This window comes from Portunus trituberculatus, chromosome 42 (genome assembly GCF_017591435.1).
Source record: "Portunus trituberculatus isolate SZX2019 chromosome 42, ASM1759143v1, whole genome shotgun sequence".
NCBI lineage: Eukaryota > Metazoa > Arthropoda > Malacostraca > Decapoda > Portunidae > Portunus > Portunus trituberculatus.
In genome coordinates, this window is record NC_059296.1 from 25,442,003 (window position 1) to 25,463,141 (window position 21,139).

At 41.5% G+C, this 21,139-nt stretch overlaps 1 protein-coding gene across 3 annotated transcripts in view; it reads right to left on the reverse strand.

Moving 5' to 3' along the window:
- LOC123517353 (phospholipid-transporting ATPase VA-like) overlaps positions 1-21,139 on the reverse strand; it is a 135,009-nt gene that overhangs the window by 36,443 nt on the left and 77,427 nt on the right. For all 3 annotated transcript variants that reach the window (XM_045277367.1, XM_045277368.1, XM_045277369.1), the window contains exons 6-13: positions 10,665-10,872; positions 9,728-9,920; positions 9,086-9,234; positions 4,687-4,833; positions 4,155-4,266; positions 3,643-3,812; positions 2,021-2,230; positions 1,187-1,688 (exon numbers count right to left, since the gene is read on the reverse strand). In XM_045277367.1, coding sequence (XP_045133302.1) covers positions 1,187-1,688; positions 2,021-2,230; positions 3,643-3,812; positions 4,155-4,266; positions 4,687-4,833; positions 9,086-9,234; positions 9,728-9,920; positions 10,665-10,872 — 1,691 coding nt within the window. The remainder of the gene's footprint in view (positions 1-1,186; positions 1,689-2,020; positions 2,231-3,642; positions 3,813-4,154; positions 4,267-4,686; positions 4,834-9,085; positions 9,235-9,727; positions 9,921-10,664; positions 10,873-21,139) is intronic.

Consider the following 21,139-nt stretch of genomic DNA (forward strand, 5'->3'; position numbering starts at 1 on the left):
GTTACCAAAATATCACAGGTTGAATGAGGTGGTATAATCGGTGTACGTGGCCTTGCGTCCGATCGGCGCCAGAGGCCTTGGCTACAGCGATAGAAAACGGGCCCCTTGTATCCTTTCTCTCTCTCTCTCTCTCTCTCTCTCTCTCTCTCTCTCTCTCTCTCTCTCTCTCTCTCTCTCTCTCTCTCTCTCTCTCTCTCTCTCTCTCTCTCTCTCTCTCTCTCTCTCTCTCTCTCTCTCTCTCTCTCTCTCTCTCTCTCTCTCTCTCTCTCTCTCTCTCTCTCTCTCTCTCTCTCTCTCTCTCTCTCTCTCTCTCTCTCTCTCTCTCTCTCTCTCTCTCTCTCTCTCTCTCTCTCTCTCTCTCTCTCTCTCTCTCTCTCTCTCTCTCTCTCTCTCTCTCTCTCTCTCTCTCTCTCTCTCTCTCTCTCTCTCTCTCTCTCTCTCTCTCTCTCTCTCTCTCTCTCTCTCTCTCTCTCTCTCTCTCTCTCTCTCTCTCTCTCTCTCTCTCTCTCTGGTGATGGCGGTAGAATGTCCTCCCCCTCGGTGGTTGAACCTCCTATATCCGTATCAGAGCCAAGAACATCGCTATCTTCGCTTTCTATTATTGTAGAAACTGTTAATCCCAATGCCCTTTCGATACCACTCTCATTCAAAAGTTGTCTTCCCGCAACATGACGAGAGACCCGAGGTGTAGAAGTAAGGCGCGCAGGAGAGGTGACGGAATCGGACATCGTGGAATCACTTTCACTCTCACCATCCATCGTGGAAGTTGGTAACACACTGACCTATAGCACATATTTACTCCCGATGAGTGTTGCCAACTCACAAGCAAACAAAACGGGAAGAAAATAGCCAAAATGTAGCCCAAAACGCTCAAATGTCGATCAACATGCCCCGAGTCTTGTGTGATGAACGTCTATCGACGTTCCCGAGTAGGAGGGTTTAATGATAATGATGACAAAAAGTTATTAAAAACTCTCTCTCTCTCTCTCTCTCTCTCTCTCTCTCTCTCTCTCTCTCTCTCTCTCTCTCTCTCTCTCTCTCTCTCTCTCATATTCTAACACTTCATCATTCTACTTCACAGGCCTTCTCTTTCAACAATTTCCACATCTATTTTACTCTGGTACATCATTTACAAAATATTCCAAAAGCAATTACAAATACAATACAAAACCTAATTCAAACTTACCTGGGATGGATACTAGAATATTGTGCAGAGATCTTCTTAAGAGGCGAAACCCATATTTGTAAGCAGCATCCACCAGAGCCAACTCATCTGGACTCTCAGCCTCATAGATGGGCTTAATATCAAGAGGTGGAGGAGTGACCGAGGGCAACTGTTGGTAGCTGAGTTCAGGCTGAATGTTGAGGAGAGTGGGTCTGGGAGGAGAGGTGTTGGAGGGCTCTGGCATTGGGTCAAGAGAGTGGTGTGAAGGGTTTTGCACAGGTATGGGATTCATGTGGATGTTGATGGAAGGTGACTCAGGATAACGAGGTGAGGACTCTGGGGTTCTGGGTGGGGTGCTGCGGGGCGAAGGGGCAATTGGGGAGAGCGGCCGTGGGAAAGGCCACATTCCCTTCAACACCTTGGCTGGTGCCCAAGAATTAGAAATGATGGAAGTAAAGCTGGCATTGTCGACTTCACTTGAATTGGCACTGTTACTTGGCACTATCATCCCACTGGCATTCATCTGAAACATGACAAAAATATCACATCTGAGTGGCACACCTAAAATACAATCCATACACAAACAATGTAATGATGCTGTTAGTAATAGCTATAAACTGATAGCAATAGCCATAATGTGGAGAGAGAGAGAGAGAGAGAGAGAGAGAGAGAGAGAGAGAGAGAGAGAGAGAGAGAGAGAGAGAGAGAGAGAGAGAGAGAGAGAGAGAGAGAGAGAGAGAGAGAGAGAGAGAGAGAGAGAGAGAGAGAGAGAGAGAGAGAGAGAGAGAGAGTGAGCAGAAAGAGGGAGGGGGTAGAGAATGTGAGCAGTGTGGATGGGGATGTACTAATACTAACCTGGTCATGGTGGGGATGCTTGGCCACAACCACAGTATTGCAGGCTGCCAGAGTGAGGAAGAAGTCTATCATCCTCTCCTGGGGTGAGTTTTGTGGCACAGCAGGAGGTTGGTGATGGCGTGGTTGAGCATAAATAAGTGGCAGTTCTATGGCAGACAGTTCTTCCTGAAGCTGTGAGTTCAGGGCAAAGGTTTCTTGCTGGTTGGAGCCCTATGGATAGACACACCGATGAAATACTCATGCAGATCAATGTAGTGAAGATACTTTCCCCCCCCCCCATTACTGGTACTACAGTGCTACCTTGCGATATGAGCTATCTGAGATACGAGTTTTTCAAGATATGAGCTATGATATTTCCCCCCCATCCAGATATGAGCAAAATTTTGAGTACAAGTTGTGCTTCGGGATGTTTCCACTAGTTGGTGGCTCAGTGCATCAGTCCAGCCTCAGCTGAGCTAGTATCTATGTGTTTATGTGTTTCCTGCAGATTTCATGCACTGTGATTGTTCTTTCATAATTTTCACACTATTTACTTACCTTTTTTTTTATTTAAAAAAAAGTGCAGTTTTAATTTACGTTTAATGTTTACGTGTGAATGGTGCCTGCATCCCTTCTTCCCTCCTTCCCCTAATCATCCTCCACCATTCACTATCATTAGCCATAAATACCTGTCTCCAAGGTAAGAACACTAAATAAACTTTTGCTTTTACTTGATATATTTTTATGCACTGATAAAGCATACATGTGTACATAAGTGAAAAGGCTTAACAAATTTCTCCCATCACTGCCTACATCCTCTACCGACACTTATCACCAAGCAGAGGAATCAAACAAGGTAAACAAACCTCTCCAGTGGCCGCAGCACGGCCTCTAGTCCTCTCTCTCTTGCCTACTTAAAACTTCATTTATTCTATGAATATGTTTACAGGGTCGTCAATGAGCTCTTCTGTGATTATTAGAGCAACCAGTCTTCTGTGGGTGGCTATATTTGTACACTCCAGCTGATCAACAGACACAAGTGAGGGTGGGTATGCAGTAGAGTAACGTCCCATGGAATGCAACCTTCCGAGATAAATCTACTCTATAAAAGTAGTTACCTATTTATATTCTCTTTCATTATGTTTTATGTGTTTCTATACAATAACTATTATTCATAAATATCTTTTCCTTACCTAGAAACATGTAAAAAAAATTGGGCTGCTCTTTTGGGGAGGCTGGAACAGATTAATGGCATTTCAATGCATTTCAATAGGAAAAACTATTTTGAGATATGAGTATTCTGAGATACAAGCTCCATCACAAAATAAATTAAACTTGTATCTTGAGGTACCACTGTACTTAAAAGAACAACAACCACAACAACAACAACAATAAAACAATAAGGAAACTTATTTTTGCCTTTAAATGTTTGTAACCTAAGTGCTCATGAAAAAAAAAAGGAGAAAGCACCTACACTCAAGAGTCATAAAGGAAACTCAACATATAAAGATAAAACCACAAACAACTACAGTGAGCTGGCAACCATGAGAAAACAAACAAACATGATAACCCATGTGCCAAGTCCCACAGGCTCACCCATGCACCACTAGAGTTGGTAAATAGGACTAAGTATAAAGAGATACCTGACTGCTGCTGGAGCTGGAGGTGTTGATGATGGGTGTGTGTGAATAGTCCACATCATTGATAGAGCAACACTGGAACACCATCTGGTTTTCAGTCAGTGTTCCAGTCTTGTCAGTGAACACATACTCAATCTGACCCAACTCTTCAGGGATATTCAGGGCTCGACATTCTGAAATTACAGCAGAATTTTACCCTTCCAACCACATACATTACTGTCATTTTCAGAGCTATCTTGTCCTTCCTGGTAGCACCACTTCAAACTTTGACAGATACCCTCTCTACAATGATCAGAAAGTAAAGGTTGATTAAGTGTAGCTTTGCTATGATTTCACCGAGTCCAACTATATATAAATTACTTGATTGCAAATACATACAAATTTTTCTATAGTATTTCAAAGTTACTTTTACTGGGTAATTGCTACTAACTTTCAAACCATTTCTTCCAAGTCATATCATGGAATGTTTTATAAATTGGCCACATATTTATTTCAATCTCTATTCACATACTCACCTATGGTTTTGCCACTTCTCTTATCCTCAAAGTCTTTATCTTGATGGATATGGTACACTTGCATGAGTTTGATGACTTCTATGGTAACATACAGTGAGATGGGGATGATCACCTGTCAAAGAATTCTCTTCTTGGTAAGGTAAGTCATAACATTTACAGATGATATAACTCTTGCTACAGATACCCAGGAATAATTACAGCAAAATATTGTTTAAAGAGAATGTGTGACAAACAAAAAATTGTCATGCTCCATCAAACACTGATCTTCTACATCTACATTGGAGTTGTGTTCAGATGAATGAATTCCTAAATTAAGGAAAAAGATTTAGATATTTAAGGGGACTTAGGCAATATTTGTAGTTCAATGCAAGAAAGGAAATAAATTGTTACAATATGAGACTCATTTAGAGTGTATTTCAATAGAAATATAAACCATTTTAGCATTTGTCTTCCATCTTAACATTTGACACATTTAATTTATATACATTTTTTTTTTTCCCCCAAAGTAATTCTGTAAGTGAGGCATTCCTACCTGATAAATGATAATGAAGGTCCAGAAGCTGATAAAGCCCACCCAGACAGGACTGTTGAGCTGACGGGCCCTGGCCAGCGGGGCACCAGTTGCCTGAGGCAACAGGAACGGTACCAGCCCCTGTGAGGCATTCACTTCAAACTGACTCTGTTGAATCACACACACCATGCCAAAGTTAGTCTGATACTTTGTTGTTATATTATAGTATTCTATCAAGAACAGCAGCCAACTCTGTATTTATTTAGTTGTATTTACCTAGTTGTATTGTACAGGGATCGAGCAAGGCTCATAGTGTCCCGTCTCCCTATCTCCATTTATCTAATTTTTCCTTAAAGTTATGCACATTATGTGCTGTAACAACTTCATTATCCAATGTAGCTAAATTTTCCACCGTTCTGTGTGGAAAACTGTATTTTCCAATATCCTTCACACACTGCCTCATCCTGATCTTTTCATGTCCTCTTGTCCTTCCATCTTCTTCTGTCAATAGCACCAGGTCTTCTTTATCTATCTTTTCAATATAATCTATTATCTTATACACCATTATTAGGTCCCCATTATCTATCTTTTCAATATAATTTACTATCTTATACACCGTTATTAGGTCCCCACATTCTCTTCTATCTTGTAATGTTGGCAGTTCCATTTCTTTTATTCGTTCTTCATATGTGAGGTCCTTTAATTCTGGCACCATCTTTGTAGCAATCTTCTGAATCCTTTACAATTTTCTTATATCCTTTTTAGAGCTTGGAGACCATACCACTGCTGCATATTCCAGCCTTGGGCGTATCATGCTTATGATGATTTTTTTTCATCATATCTTTATCCATGTAATGAAATGCCACTCTTTTATTAGTCAACATTTTATATGATAGTCCAAATATCTTGCTTATGTGTTTTTCAGGGCTCAGATTTTCCTGTATGATCACTCCCAGATCTTTTCCTCTTTAGTCTTCATTATTTGTTCCTCTCCCATCAAGTAGTTCCATACCAGTCTCCTCTAACTCTTTCCTAGTTCCATTATGTGACATTTCTTGGCATTAAACTCCAATTTCCACTTCCTGCTCCACTCATAGATCTTGTTTATATCTTCCTGTAATAGCAGACAGTCCTCTCTGGTTTTGATAACTCTTAGCTGCTTTGCATCATCAGCGAATAAATTTATATAACTTTTTATCCCAATGTGAATGTCGTTTACATAAATCTGAAACATAATGGCGGCTAACACTGACCCTTTTGGCACTCCGCTAGTTACTTTACCCCAAGATGAGTATGTATCTCTGATCACAGTTTTCATTTCCCTTATCCTTCAAATAATCTCTTGTCCATTCAAGCAAAGTTCCTCGCAGTCCTCCTATGTTCTCTAGTTTCCAAAGTAGTCTTCCATGAGGGACTTTATAAAAAGCCTTTTTAATATCCAGGTATACAGTGTCCACCCATCCATCTCTGTTTTCAAGTCCTGCAATTACTCTTGAGTAGAAGCTTAATAAGTTTGATACACATGACCTCCCTGCCCTGAACCCAAGTATTCTGTTTGATATGACTTGCTCCTCTTCCAGAAATCTAACCCATTTTTCTTTGATAATCAATTATTTCTCATAACTTCCCCAAGGCACTTGTAAGCGACACTGGTCTGTAGTTTAGTGGCTCAGTTGCCTTTCCTCCTTTAAATATCGGTATTACATTGGCTCTCTTCCATTCTAGTGGAACTTTCCCTTCATTTATTGAACTTGTAATTATTTCCCAAATTGGATCTAGTAGCTGCTCTTTACATCCTTTTAACACCCAGCCTGATACACCATCTGCCCCATTGCTTTTCTGACTTCCAATTTATCCAATAATCTTCCAATATCCTCTTTGTGCACTGCAATCTCCTGTAATCCTTGGCAATCCCATGTCCTATTTGGTTCTGTGAAATCATCTTCTGTAGTGAATACCATTTTGAAGCTCTCATTCATTATTTCATACATTTCCTTCTCTGTTTGGTATGTCTTCCCTTATTTAATTATTTTTTCAGTTGTCTCCTTATTCTTTGTTTTACCATTTATAAACTTGTAGAAAAGTTTATGTTCATCTTTGCTTTTATTCACTACATCTTTCTCAAAGTTTCTTTCTTCCTCTCTCCTTACTCTAATATATTCACTTCTGGTATCTTTGTACTGCCATCTGTTATAGTCATTTCCTTACTTTATGTGTGTGTGTGTGTGTGTGTGTGTGTGTGTGTGTGTGTGTGTGTGTGTGTGTGTGTGTGTGTGTGTGTGTGTGTGTGTGTGTGTGTTTCACTGTTTGATCTGCTGCAGTCTCTGACGAGACAGCCAGACGTTACCCTACGGAACGAGCTCAGAGCTCATTATTTCCGATCTTCGGATAGGCCTGAGACCAGGCACACACCACACACCGGGACAACAAGGTCACAACTCCTCGATTTACATCCCGTACCTACTCACTGCTAGGTGAACAGGGCTACGTGAAAGGAGACACACCCAAATATCTCCACCCGGCCGGGAATCAACCCGGTCCTCTGGCTTGTGAAGCCAGCGCTCTAACCACTGAGCTACCGGGCCGTGTGTGTGTGTGTGTGTGTGTGTGTGTGTGTGTGTGTGTGTGTGTGTGTGTGTGTGTGTGTGTGTGTGTGTGTGTGTGTGTGTGTGTGTGTGTGTGTGTAATTCACCTCACCTCGGTCATCTGCTGGTCACCCAGCCAGTCTTCCCCATTACGGAGCGAGCTCAGAGCTCATAGACAGATCTTCGGGTAGGACTGAGACCACAACACACTCCACACACCGGGAAAGCGAGGCCACAACCCCTTGAGTTACATCCCGTACCTATCAACTGCTAGGTGAACAGGGGCTACACATTAAGAGGCTTGCCCATTTGCCTCGCCGCTCCAGGACTCAAACCTGGCCCTCTCGATTGTGAGTCGAGCGTGCTAACCACTACACTACGCGGTGTGTGTGTGTGTGTATTTACCTATTTGTATTTACCTATTTGTGTATTACAGGGTCCGAGCTAAGCTCTCTGTGTCCTGTCTCCTTGTCCATTCCTGTCATATCTCTCTTTCATCTGATTGACACACACCGCGTCAACGACATGACTGCTCAGTTTATTCCACTTATCAATGCTACGATGCGGGAAACTGTATTTTCTCACGTCATTTAGACAGATGTCCTTTATTAGCTTTTTTCCATCTCCTCGGAGATGATTACTTGTGGTCACCTTTATCAACTCTCTGTCCAGTATGTCAATCTTGTTCACCAATTTTATACATAGTTATCATGTCTCCTCTTGTTCTTCTCTCTTCTAATGTGGTCAGCCCCAGCTTCCTCAGTCTTTCCTCATAGTCTAACTCCCTGAGTCCTGGTACCATCCTTGTTGCCAGCCTTTGTACCCTTTCTACCTTCTTCACATTTTTCTTCATATGCGGAGACCAGACACATGTTGCATATTCTAGCTGGGGTCTTATTAAGGTACATAATATCTTCTTCATCATTCCTTCATCTAGGTAGTGGAATGCAAGGCCAATATTTTGAAGCATGTTGTATGTTTTCCAAAAAATCTTGTTAATGTGTTTCTCCGGTGACAAAGTGTTTTGCACGGTTACTCCTAAGTCTTTCTCCTCATTGGTCTCTTTAATTTTCTCATCACCCAGCCTGTAATCCCAGTTTGGTCTGTATCTACTTCTTTCCATTTTCATAACATGGGTCTTGTCTATATTAAATTCCATCTGCCACTCTTTACTCCACTCATATATTTTATCAAGATCTTCCTGTAACTTGTTACAATCTTCCACATTCTTTACCCTCCTCATAATTTTAGTATCGTCCGTGTGTGTGTGTGTGTGTGTGTGTGTGTGTGTGTGTGTGTGTGTGTGTGTGTGTGTGTGTGTGTGTGTGTGTGTTGAATCCTAATTATTTTTTTTAAATTGTTTCATGAAAATATCATAAAAATAGGAAAAAAACATTTACATTGTTTTCAATATACTGAATGCTTGAACAACATAACTTTACAGTAATGTGCATCTTGCATTTCATCATTGCACAATTATCAGTAAAGACAGACCAGACACACACTACTGTAATCTGGATATGAGCAAATGACTTCATTGAATCTGTGAAATAGTCCATACCTGATAATGTGGTCATAAAAATTGAAAAAAAAATTGTGGGCTTATAGGAGACAATTAGCTCATATTAAATCCCACTACACTTGGTAGTAATAAGGTAATAATGTTTATGATGTGGTAATGTGGAGATATGAGACATGATATACAAAGCATACTTTGTATGTGTTGTGTACTGAAATACTTGTGTGTCACTTGACAGCCTATTGTGGTATTGCTAATACATAGAAATGTCATGTAGTTTCACTATACTAGAACTTGGTAAGAAATGGTGCAGCACCTGCCAGAGTCCAGAGCCAGTGGCAGAGATGAGGCACATGAAGAAGAGGATCACAACACACCATATCACTTCAAGATTCATTCTCCGTTCTAACCGTGACCGTTTATATCTTGTTCCTCCGTTGTTTAGCATGGCTTTGGTCTCTCGACCTGTGGAAAGTTATTATTATTGGTTATGTATGTAAACCAATGTTATCAAAGTACTAACTGTCAAGTTTGTCTATACACTTGCTTGACATCCTCAGCAAAGGGAAGGAGCCCACAGGCAAACATTCAAAATTCTCTCTCTCTCTCTCTCTCTCTCTCTCTCTCTCTCTCTCTCTCTCTCTCTCTCTCTCTCACATCTAAAAGACAATATACCAAAATTTCTTTATTGGTGCCTAACAACCAAACTGACAAATTTTTCCAGCACTGTAGCAGATGTATAGCTTTCCTTGTGCCTTATCTATTCTACTGATTGTACCACATACAGACAACCCTCCTGCTGAGGCCCTTAAGAGCAAATCCCAACAACAGGAAACATTATAAAAAGATCTCCATTCATCCTTATCATGCACAGCCTATTCTTCCTTGCTCCAATAACAATGATAATTACAATAACCTACCAGCATACACAACCTCCAATAACAACAAAACCACCTACCAGCATAAACAACAACTCCTTCTATGTAATCTGTGTTTCTGAGGGTGCAATCCCTCAGAAGAAGATTGTCTTTGGAGAGGGGAACACGCTCCCCTGTGCTGAGAGGAATGGTGCCCGTAAAGTGGTACATCTTGGTGGTGGGTGGCCCAACCTCCATCATGTAGTTGAACTGGGACACTTGAAACTCTTCTTGCTACAGACAGAAGTTTTGATTTATCATATCTCAGCCCTCAACTCCAGTAGGTTTAATAGTTTGAATTGTAGAGATCCTGACAAACTAAGCTATAACCTAAAACAGGGGCTGAGTGGTAAGGAAAAAGAAGACAGAACAATCATCACTGCAATAAAGGCAAAGCTCATGTCATCAATCAGTTGTGGCTAAAAAATGCTTAATTAATAGCCCCCCCTTTTTCAATAACATTTAGGCCTACAAGTCACCGATTCCTGTAACCACATCCATGATTCAATATTCAGACCTCACAGTGTCAGATAAAGACTCAACCTTTTGGATTTATATTTCTAAGACTTTCATGAAATAGGCAAATTGATCAGCCCACCTGAGGCATATATGTATAATAATTACCTTTCTACATAAATATTATATCAGCTCACCTGAGGCATATATGTATACTAGTTACCTTTCTAAATACTATAGTATACTAGCTTTACCTTCAAACATCTTTCACTAAACCACTTTTTATCAAATCAAATTTATTTATAGATCAATAAATATTAGTCTCTTTTCACCCCAGTTCCTAGGTAAATATTTCTGGCTCACTGCACTGTTTTTACTGATATACAGAACTTTTATAAGGCTTCTCTTATAAAACTCATTATTATTTACTGCTCCTTCCCACAACACCTAATCTCTTGATCCTCCTCTTCTTACTATACCTAGTTTTCCCAATCCTAACTCAGGCTGCCCCTTCCCACATACCAAGCCAAGGTTGAGGCCCTTCACACTCTGCCGCTGCTTCAGGTTACTCTCCCCATCCAGGTTTGATGACTCGATGAAGCAGATACCATGTTCATCCGAGGAATTCAGCACCACCATGTCTGCTGGGATAACCTCGTTGCAGGACAGGTGGATCACATCTCCCACTCGAACATCACTCCACAGCCTCTTGACATAGCGGTTCTGGTCCCTGGCAAGGAGAGGAGAGGAAAGGAAAGGTGATTACCTCAAGGCACTACATTGGTGGCTTGATTCTCTCTTTAACCCTCACCCTGATATGGTTACTTGCTAACATTCAGAATAGTGAGAAAAATAGTTTGTGGGAAGAGAGAGAGAGAGAGAGAGAGAGAGAGAGAGAGAGAGAGAGAGAGAGAGAGAGAGAGAGAGAGAGAGAGAGAGAGAGAGAGAGAGAGAGAGAGAGAGAGAGAGAGAGAGAGAGAGAGAGAGGAATAAAACAATACTGAGATAGGCAGTGATTTAAGGCTAGAGAACTGTTAAGATATCTAAGAGAGAAGCATTGTGTTTCCAGGATGTGCTACAAAATTTCAAGGGGTGGTAACTGCTCTCCCAAGACTCCATCCAGAGAACCAAAGTCCAAAATGTCCACGGTCTCTCTCTCTCTCTCTCTCTCTCATGAAACTTAATATAATAAGTGTGATTCAGAAACGAAACAAAGATTTTTTTTTTTATCATTATTATTTTTCGGTGTCATTACGTCCTTGAAGTTAACAAACTGTCTGTATGTTCAATAATCTCTGTACGCTTGAGGCGTGAGGGAACAACTTGCACAAGGATTTAAGCGATGCAATGAAGTGAGAGCAAATTTAATTATTGGGAGAAAAACATGTTTAAAATTAAGGATGTGACATCGGGAAGGAGTGTGTACAAAAAATCACCGTCGCTGTGGTACAAACTTATACATGTGGTTATCTGTAAAGCAAATCAAGAGGCACAGACACAGGCAGTAATTCTGCGTCACTTGCACCCTTATTATTACTTACAATGCTACACGTCTCAAGCTTTACTACGATCTGCACTTACAATGCTGTTAAGAGAACAAAAAACGCGTTTGACAAGTAATTTTACTCATTCACACTACATACTTAGTATACAAAGGCTGCCTTAATACTCTTCAGGCACACTTTCTACACAGTTTAGTGCGCTTATCCATCGTAAAGGAATGCAGCTTACTTAATAATAAATGCTAACACTGACTGCATTCCACTTTCAACTTATCCATGTATGTAAACACGTAATCCTTCATAGGTATGTGTGTCTTAGAAAAAAAAAATCAATGATTACAAGCTCTATGCTTATTTTATTGCATATTTTCATTTGACTAGCAAAGGGTGAACGAATCTTTATCGTACTCGGTGATGAATGTTCAAAAACAATCAGAAATTAGTTATCATTACATGGCATGCACTACAAAGAACGAAAAAATAAAAATAGATTCTCCTACGAGCTACTGAAGACAGACAGAAAACAATGAAGAGTGAAAAGGAAGGAAGAGCAAGATACATGTTGAAAGATACTGAAAGAGCACGGGCTATCTACTGTATATTTACACTCTACCTTAACATGTTAGAAATTACAATCCGTGCGCTTCAAACGTGCACCTAAGTACAATGGTAGTGAGGGAACATGGATGTGTGTGGCGGGTGGCGATTATTGCGTCACAGCGAGGAAGTCAGTCACTCTAGTAAATACTACGTGAAGCGTTTCCGTTTGCTGAGGTATGACGCAATCCGCCACCTCACCGCCCCATCCCTCCCTCTCACAAAACTCTCTCCAGACATCGCCTCCTTCACACACCCCCAACATCCAGTTCTTCAAAGATCCACACTTTTCTTCTTGATTTTCCTTACCAGTCCTTCTACTGCAATTCTAATCTTTCGAAATTTTGCTTTCATTTATCCCACCCCTTCCCTTTCAGATCCGTCAACTGAGTCTTCAACATGTTCTTCCTTGTAATTGCACTTTTGCTGAGTTCACTTTCATTCAACCCATCGCTGTGTTTCACTACTTCTCACTCTCCTTCAAAACGTAACGTAATGCAATAAGCCCCAGAATTTCCCTACGTCAGTGTTTCCCAAACTTTTCCGACCATAGCACCCCTTGTTGTCATGTCTAAGCAGTCCAGCACCCCTAACTAATATCTTGTCTTTAGAAGGATAAAAGTGAAGTGTGTGCATCACTTCCCACCACCCGCTATAATTGACATCAGTACACCCAGAGGGTGCTAGCACCCCAGGTTGGGAAATGCTGCCCTACGTCCTCTCTTTCTAAATTACACAGGTGGCGCAGCAAGACACACCAGATGGAAGTGTGTACACATTCATTACAAAACAACAAAGCACCCTTCATTCTTTTCCCTCAACAAGGGGGGGGGAGGAGGAGGATTAGGAGGAGAACCATGTGGTCAGCCACTCATTCTCGTTCTCTCGGCCTCGTTGAATCATAATTAGTGCTCTATATACAACCTAACATATCTTTTCATTAATGTGCAATATGATCCCGTAACTGAGGTGACCTGAAATCTCTCTCTCTCTCTCTCTCTCTCTCTCTCTCTCTCTCTCTCTCTCTCTCTCTCTTCAAAGTATGTATGAATGCAGCGCTATGTTTCCTAGCCCTTGTGCATAATACTCTTGTGTCACACCCTGGCGCGTCCCCTGATGGTCAAGTGCCACATGAAGGACCTCCGCTGTGTAGAGCTCATGCCCACACACACGAACGCACGAACGCACGCAAGCACGCACACACACACACACACACACACACACACACACACACACACACACACACACACACACACACACACACACACATACACGAGTACCTTAAACCAAAATAAAAAGATGGCAACTATGGTTCCGTATTTTTTAAACGGTTTGGGTTACTTTTGTGAGATTTTTTTTTCCTCATGCATAATATATAATATTCGTTAATCTATTACTAGAATCGTACAAAGCATCCTTGATAATTCCAATATCTTCATTAATCTATTACTAGTCATAAAAAGATCCCTGAACAGCTCAATGCTTTCGTTTATCTATTACTAATAAAAAAAAATTGAAAAAAAAAAAAGAAAACTACCAATATCTTCCACTAGAGTCCGACCAATGTGGTGGAGACCAGACGCCGAAACGTGTTCACAAAGCAGTCGAAAAGCACTCTAAGGCGTATGAATATGAACACTTATGTGGACAGAGGCTCAATGTTAGGAGGACGCAGCACGAAACCTGCCAAGAGGAGAGGAGATAAGGATGTGTGGCAGTGTTGTTTTTACAAATGAAGCAGCAGAACCGTGGAATATGTTACTAGGGGATGATATTATGAAGATGCATGTAAATATAGTCAAAATAAATAAAAGTAAATGAATAAACACAAAGTATGGTACATAAATGTTTACAAAAGATATATTTGTGAAAATTTGGTATTTGAGGACGATATATTACGAGTTTTAGTCTCAGATGTGTATAAATTATAAAAATTAAAAAAAATTAATAAATGAATAACGATATAAGTAGCACTCACACACACACACACACACACATACACACACACACACACACACACACACACACACACACACACACACACGCACGGAATGGACCAAGTGGATAATGAGAAACGGATCCTGAGAGAAGAATATGACATTCGAAGCACAAGATCGGATAGTAAAAAGCTGAGAAAGGGAAGATGTCTGAGAGATGTTAAAAAAGTGTTTCCCGCAAAGATGTGTTGAGACGTGGAACAGTTTAAATGAAGAAGTAGTGTCTGCAACGAGTGTGCATACTTTTAAAGTAAGATTGGATAAGTGTAGATATGGAGACGAGGCCACACGAGCATAAAGCCCAGGCCCTGTAAAACTACAACTAGGTAAATACAACTAGGGTAAAGTCTGGCTGTCTCGTCAGAGACTGCAGCAGATCAAACAGTGAAACACACACACCGCGTAGTGTAGTGGTTAGCAAGCTCGACTCGCAATAGAGAGGCCCGGCTTCGAGTCCCGGTAAGCGGCAAGGAAAATGGGCAAGCCTCTGAATGTGTGGCCCCTATTCACTTAGCAGTAAATAGGTGCGAGATGTAATTCGAGGGGTTGTGGCCTCGCTTTCCCGGTGTATGGAGTATGTTGTGGTCTCAGTCCTACCCGAAGATCGGTCTATGAGCTCTGAGCTCGCTCCGTAATGGGGAAGACTGGCTGGGTGACCAGCAGGCGACCGAGGAGGTGAATTACACACACACACACACACACACTGAACACACGCCCGGTAGCTCAGTGGTTAGAGCGCTGGCTTCACAAGCCAGAGGACCGGGTTTCGATTCCCCAGCCGGGTGGAGATATTTGGGTGTGTCTCCTTTCACGTGTAGCCCCTGTTCACCTAGCAGTGAGTAGGTACGGGATGTAAATCGAGGAGTTGTGACCTTGTTGTCCCGGTGTGTGGTGTGTGCCTGGTCTCAGGCCTATCCGAAGATCGGAAATAATGAGCTCTGAGCTCGTTCCGTAGGGTAACGTCTGGCTGTCTCGTCAGAGACTGCAGCAGATCAAACAGTGAAACACACACACACACAACTGCGTAGTGTAGTGGTTAGCACGCTTGGCTCACAACCAAGAAGGCACGGGTTCGAATCCCGCGAGCGGCGAGTAATATGGGCGAGCCTCTTAATGTGTAGCCCCTGTTCACCTAGCAGTAAATTGGTGTAACTCGAGGGGTTGTGGCCCCGCCGTCTCGGTGTGTGCTGAGATGTGTGTGGTGGTCTCAGTCCTAACCGAAGATCGGTCGCTATGAGCTCTGAGCTCGTTCCGTAATAGGGAAGACTGGCTGGATGACACACACACACACACACACACACACACACACACACTACCGGCCCGGTAGCTCAGTGGTTAGAGCGCTGGCTTCACAAGCCAGAGGACCGGGATTCGATTCCTCGGCCGGGTGGAGATATTTGGGTGTGTCTCCTTTCACGTGTAGCCCTGTTCACCTAGCAGTGAGTAGGTACGGGATGTAGATCGAGGAGTTGTGACCTTGTTGTTCCGGTGTGTGGTGTGTGCCTGGTCTCAGGCCTATCCGAAGATCGGAAATAATGAGCTCTGAGCTCGTTCCGTAGGGTAACGTCTGGCTGTCTCGTCAGAGACTGCAACAGATCAAACAAACAGTGAATTACACACACACACACACACACACACACACACACACACACACACACACACACACACACACACACACACAGGATCAGATCAAGAAGTCTGGGCAGCTTCTTTGCACTGTAGTCTGCACTGTAGTTGTGACCCGTTGCTAGGTAGGAGAAACAAACCCTGAATAGAAAAATACACACGGGATGGCCATCTGGCAGCCAAGGTGTCGAATGGTAAGACAGCTCCATGGAGTTAGGTGTATACTTAAGATGTATGTATGTTTTAAGCATTAAGTACGTTGTAACATGTGGATTTTAGCTATAAAGCTGCAATATGAATAAACCAAAATATCATTATTAAAACACACACACACACACACACACACACACACACACACACACACACACACACACACACACTACTCCCTCGTGAAATTATTACCGTACGTGCACACCATTCAGTTAATTCAGTTACTGTTCGACCTCTTCCTGCTTTCCTCCCATTCCGCCCAGCTTACGGTCAGCAGTAGAGAGGAAGCGATCAAGGTCAGGAAACAACTGAACATTATACACTGAAGGATGAAGGGGGGAAAAGAGAGGGAAAAAGAAATAAAATCAGTCATCCTTAAATTTCCGTTAGAGATATTAAAAAAAAATATCTATAAAAAATAAACGAAAAAATCTTGTATTTCTTTCGGCGTATATTTCTGGAGAGAGAGAGAGAGAGAGAGAGAGAGAGAGAGAGAGAGAGAGAGAGAGAGAGAGAGAGAGAGAGAGAGAGAGAGGACAAGAAGAGCCTCACCACGTCATCAGGTTGCAAGTGCCAAGTCAAGAGAAAACATTTAGAAGACCAGATAGATTTATAAATAAGAGTGAAAGAAATAAATAGAAAATCTTGATGAACTTAGGCTTTATAATACTAGGCCTGCCACGTATAGGCCTAATGGATTCTTGCAGCTTCCATTGTGTTCTTATGTTCCTACGAGACGGAGAGAAGAGGATTGAGAAAGAAGGGGAGTGAAGAAAGGAAGGGAGGGAGGTAAGGAGATGGAGAAAGGGAAGGAGGAAAGAATTAAGGAAGCAAGAAAAATGGAGGAGCGAGGATAGCAGAGTAAGATGAGAGAGGAAGAGAAAAGAGAGAGGTGAAGAGCCGAGAGATAAGAGAGAGGGAATGAGATATGTGAAGAAGCGCAGACACTCGTAAAAGAGAGAGAGAGAGAGAGAGAGAGAGAGAGAGAGAGAGAGAGAGAGAGAGAGAGAGAGAGAGAGAGAGAGAGAGAGAGAGAGAGAGAGAGAGAGAGAGAGAGAGAGAGAGAGAGAGGAACCATGGAAAGATAATAAAATGAACAAATAAAAACTCGTTCATGAAAGCTCTCTATGTATTTACTTCTCTGTCTGTCTATCTGTCTATTTACCTGTCCGTGTATTTGTGTCTGTCTATCAATTAATCAGTCAATCCATCCATCCATACATTTTGTCTGTTTGCCTTTATAAACCCCCGTACCTATATATTCATTTGTCTGTCTGTATCTGCCTGTCTCTGCCTGTGTATATATCTGCTTCTCTATGCCTCTCTATTCATGCAGGTGTCTTGTTTTATTTCTGCGCATCTTTCTCTGTCAGTCTCCCTGGTCCGTTTCTCCTTTCTTGTCTCATACTTATCTACTTTTCTTTTCTTTTCATCATACCTCTATCTATCTCTCTCCATATATCTCTATCTCTTACTACTTACCTACTTCCTTATTTTCATTATAATTCTGTGAATATCTCTCTCTCTCTCTCTCTCCATATATCTGTCTCTTTTACGATATTATTTTTTTTTATCACTTAGAATATCCGTTTTTCTGTTTCTTGTAATGTCTCTGTCTCCCCCACGTCATCATTTAGCCTTCCGATCCCTTTCATCCAGCCCCTGCCAGCCTGAGCCTCCAACACCACCACCTCCACATTGAAGGCTGAAACACGACGTTCTGTAAACAGTCAGCTTCGTGAACCAATAGTGAACAATGGGGGGAAACAAGGGAAGGCCGCATACTGGTGAGTGGAGAGACAAAGATGAGTATGAATGTAAGTAGTGTTGAAGGGGATGAAGTCATTAGACAGACACCAAAGAACACAAAGGAAGGCCAAATACCAGCAACATCACATGAGCTGGCCCTTGCTAAGACGCGAAGGTCACGGATATAAATACATGTACAAAGAATTAGTTGTAGATAACTAACTGAACAAATAAGCAATATGTATATCATGAGTCGCCGACACAAATCCACATCATCTTACCCTATATCATTCTTCTTTGTATTACTAGATCAAATTAGGTTAGGTTAGGTTAGGTTAGGTTTGGTTTGGTTTGATGAAATAAGGTAAGGTAAGATTAAGGTAAGTCAACGTAAGGTAAGGTAAGGTAAGGTAAGGTAAGGTAAGGTAAGGTTAGGAAAGGTTAGGTAAGATAAGGTAAGATAAGGTAAGGTTAAGTACGGTAAGGTAAGGTAAGGTAAGGTTAAAATAAGGTAAGGTTAAAATAAGGTAAGGTACGGTAAGGTATGGTGCGATAAGGTATGGTACGGTAAGGTATGGTAAGGTACGTACGGTATGGCAAGGTTCGGTAAGATATAGTAAAGTTCGGCAAAATAAAGTGAAATATGTTATGCAAGGAAAGATAAGGTATGATATGGAAGTGAGTGGAAAAGAGGCATGAGGGAATGACAGAAGAGAGCAGTGGAACGAAGATGATTGAATAAAATAAATATAATCCTGTCCTAACAAGTTTAATAACCTGCCTGCCTGCTTGTCTGTCTTAATATGTGCATAATTTCCCTTATTTCTTTCTCTATCTAAACATTTGCTTCCCTGTTTCTTTCTATTCATATATCTGTTTGCACATATGCACGGAAGAACCTAGTTTTTAAATAGAGTGCACATGTTGAATGAATGGAACAAACTCAGTAATCAGACTGTTTGTACTGACTCAACAGAAAAAAAAAATACTAAGCAAATGTATGAATGAAGATGATGTGTGGAAACAGCCAAACATGATTTATACAGGGACTTCCGCGTGTAGGCCCGATGGCTTCTTGCAGCTTCCCTTATTTTCTTATGTTCCTGTGTTTAATGTCTAATTATATAATATCTATGTGTTTATTCAACTATTTTTCGTTATCTACGCGTGTTTGTTCATTAGTCCGGCTCTGTCTGTGTCTGTCTCTTCCTATGCATACAAATGTTCCTAGTTTCTACCTATATCTATCTATACATTTATCTACCTGGCTGTTTCTTCTTATTAACATACCTTACATCTATCTCTTTTATCATGCACCTGCCAGCCTGAGCCTCCAGCAGCACAAGCTCTCCACCGAAGGCTGAAACACGACGTTCAGCAAACACTCAGCAACGTGAACACAAAGCGTGAACAATGGAGAAAACCCAAGGCAAGGCTGCGTATTGGTGAGTGAAGAGACAAGGGTGAGTATGACTGTAAGTAGTGTTGGAGGGAATTAAGTAGACACAACAAAACACAAAGGAATACTAAATAACAACAGCATCACACGAGCTGGGCCTTACTAAGAAGCGAAGGTGGTGGATATGAATCATTAATAGCTACGTAGATACACTGAACAGAATTCTTGAGTCGTTCTTGATAGTTTCTCCCACAACGTTTTCCTAAAGATTTTTCCTATTAAATGACTTCAGTTTAGTTTAAGTTTGGTCTAATTGTGTTGCGTTTGTTTCGGCTTGGTTTTGGAAGAGAAGGGAAGGGAAGGGAAGGGAAGATGATGTATGGCTAAGTAAGATGAGGTTACATGAGATTAATTCAGATAATCAGATAAGATAAAGTAAAGTAAAGTAAAGTAGGTAAGGTAAGGCATGGTAAAGTAAGGCAAGATAAAGCAATATAAGGTTAGATATTAGTAAGGTAAGGTAAGGTAAGGTAAGGTAAGGTAATGTATGTATGTTAGGTAGGGCAAAGCAAGATATGTTCGGTAAGACAAGGGTGTGGGAATAATTCATGACAGAAGATTAATTCCGAGTTAAACTTGCATGGATAAAAATCTTCGTCGCATGAACAGAACAAAACAAAAGCCAATATGAATAAAGTAAGCAACGCACAAAAACAAAAGATTAACAACATAACTTTGCCTAGAGTTAAGGATGCACGTGTCAAAGTAACCAACCAATCAGGGAACGTCCCCATACCAGCAACCCAACCTGTTCGTGTCCTGCTCGGCCGTCCCTCACTGCAACACGCGTCTCCGGGAAAAGTGCAACGCTTACAACACTATCTCTTTTCGTCTTGGACACGGCCTGACGCGGGAATAAAAAACACCGTCGAGGAAGTGTAAGAGGGGAAGGAAGCCTGACTGGCGGACACCGTGTGCTTCTTCTAGACCAGGTGTATTTGTATCATTGTTCTGTTGGTCACGCGTCGCCTCTAAGCTCCTAGGAAAAGACGTCTCCCCCCCCCTCTCTCTCTCTCTCTCTCTCTCTCTGTGTGTGTGTGTGTGTGTGTGTGTGTGTGTGTGTGTGTGTGTGTGTGTGTGTGTGTATTAAGTATGGCTAGATTCATAATTATACGAGTAGTGTAGTACGGTTGTTATATTAATATACGCGTATTTGTAAAAATACCACCCACTCTACACAAATACTTTCGTAACTTACTCTTAACAGTGACATTTTACGCTGTTGTAATTTGTAAGCCATACACGAAAAGATCAAATAGAAAAAAATAGATAAATAAATAAATAAATAAACAAGTAAAATAGCAAATGAATAACCAAATAAATAAACAAGTAAATGAATAAATGAACACGTAAATGAAACATCGCGTCACATCCTTATCAGACTTGAAATTTCCTACTTCTTTCCCAACACCTTATCATTTCTCCCAGACAGGCGAGTGAAAGAGGAAGTGTGCACCCGCCGCAGGTGGTTTCCCTGACATCCCACGAACAACGAACAGTCTTTATGTTGCGTCATGCCAAATAATGCTCCCCCCTGCTCCCCTGCCCCCACTGCAACCCTACCTCCTTTCCTCTCCCCATCCTCACCTCCATTCATCCACTTTCTCCTCAACCACAACCCACATTTATTACTTAAGACATAAACTCAAACAATAACACATAAATGGAAGGAGAATTACACAGCAGGCGAGTACCGATTAACACACTGTACGAGATCACACAGAGATACAAGTGTGCAGCGCGGTGAACCATTGAAAAGTATCAGTAATGGGAATGGTCTTATATCCTGGTGGTAATAAACAAACAGATAGCGACGAACTGTACACCTCAGAAGTTACGACATGACAAGAGGTACCG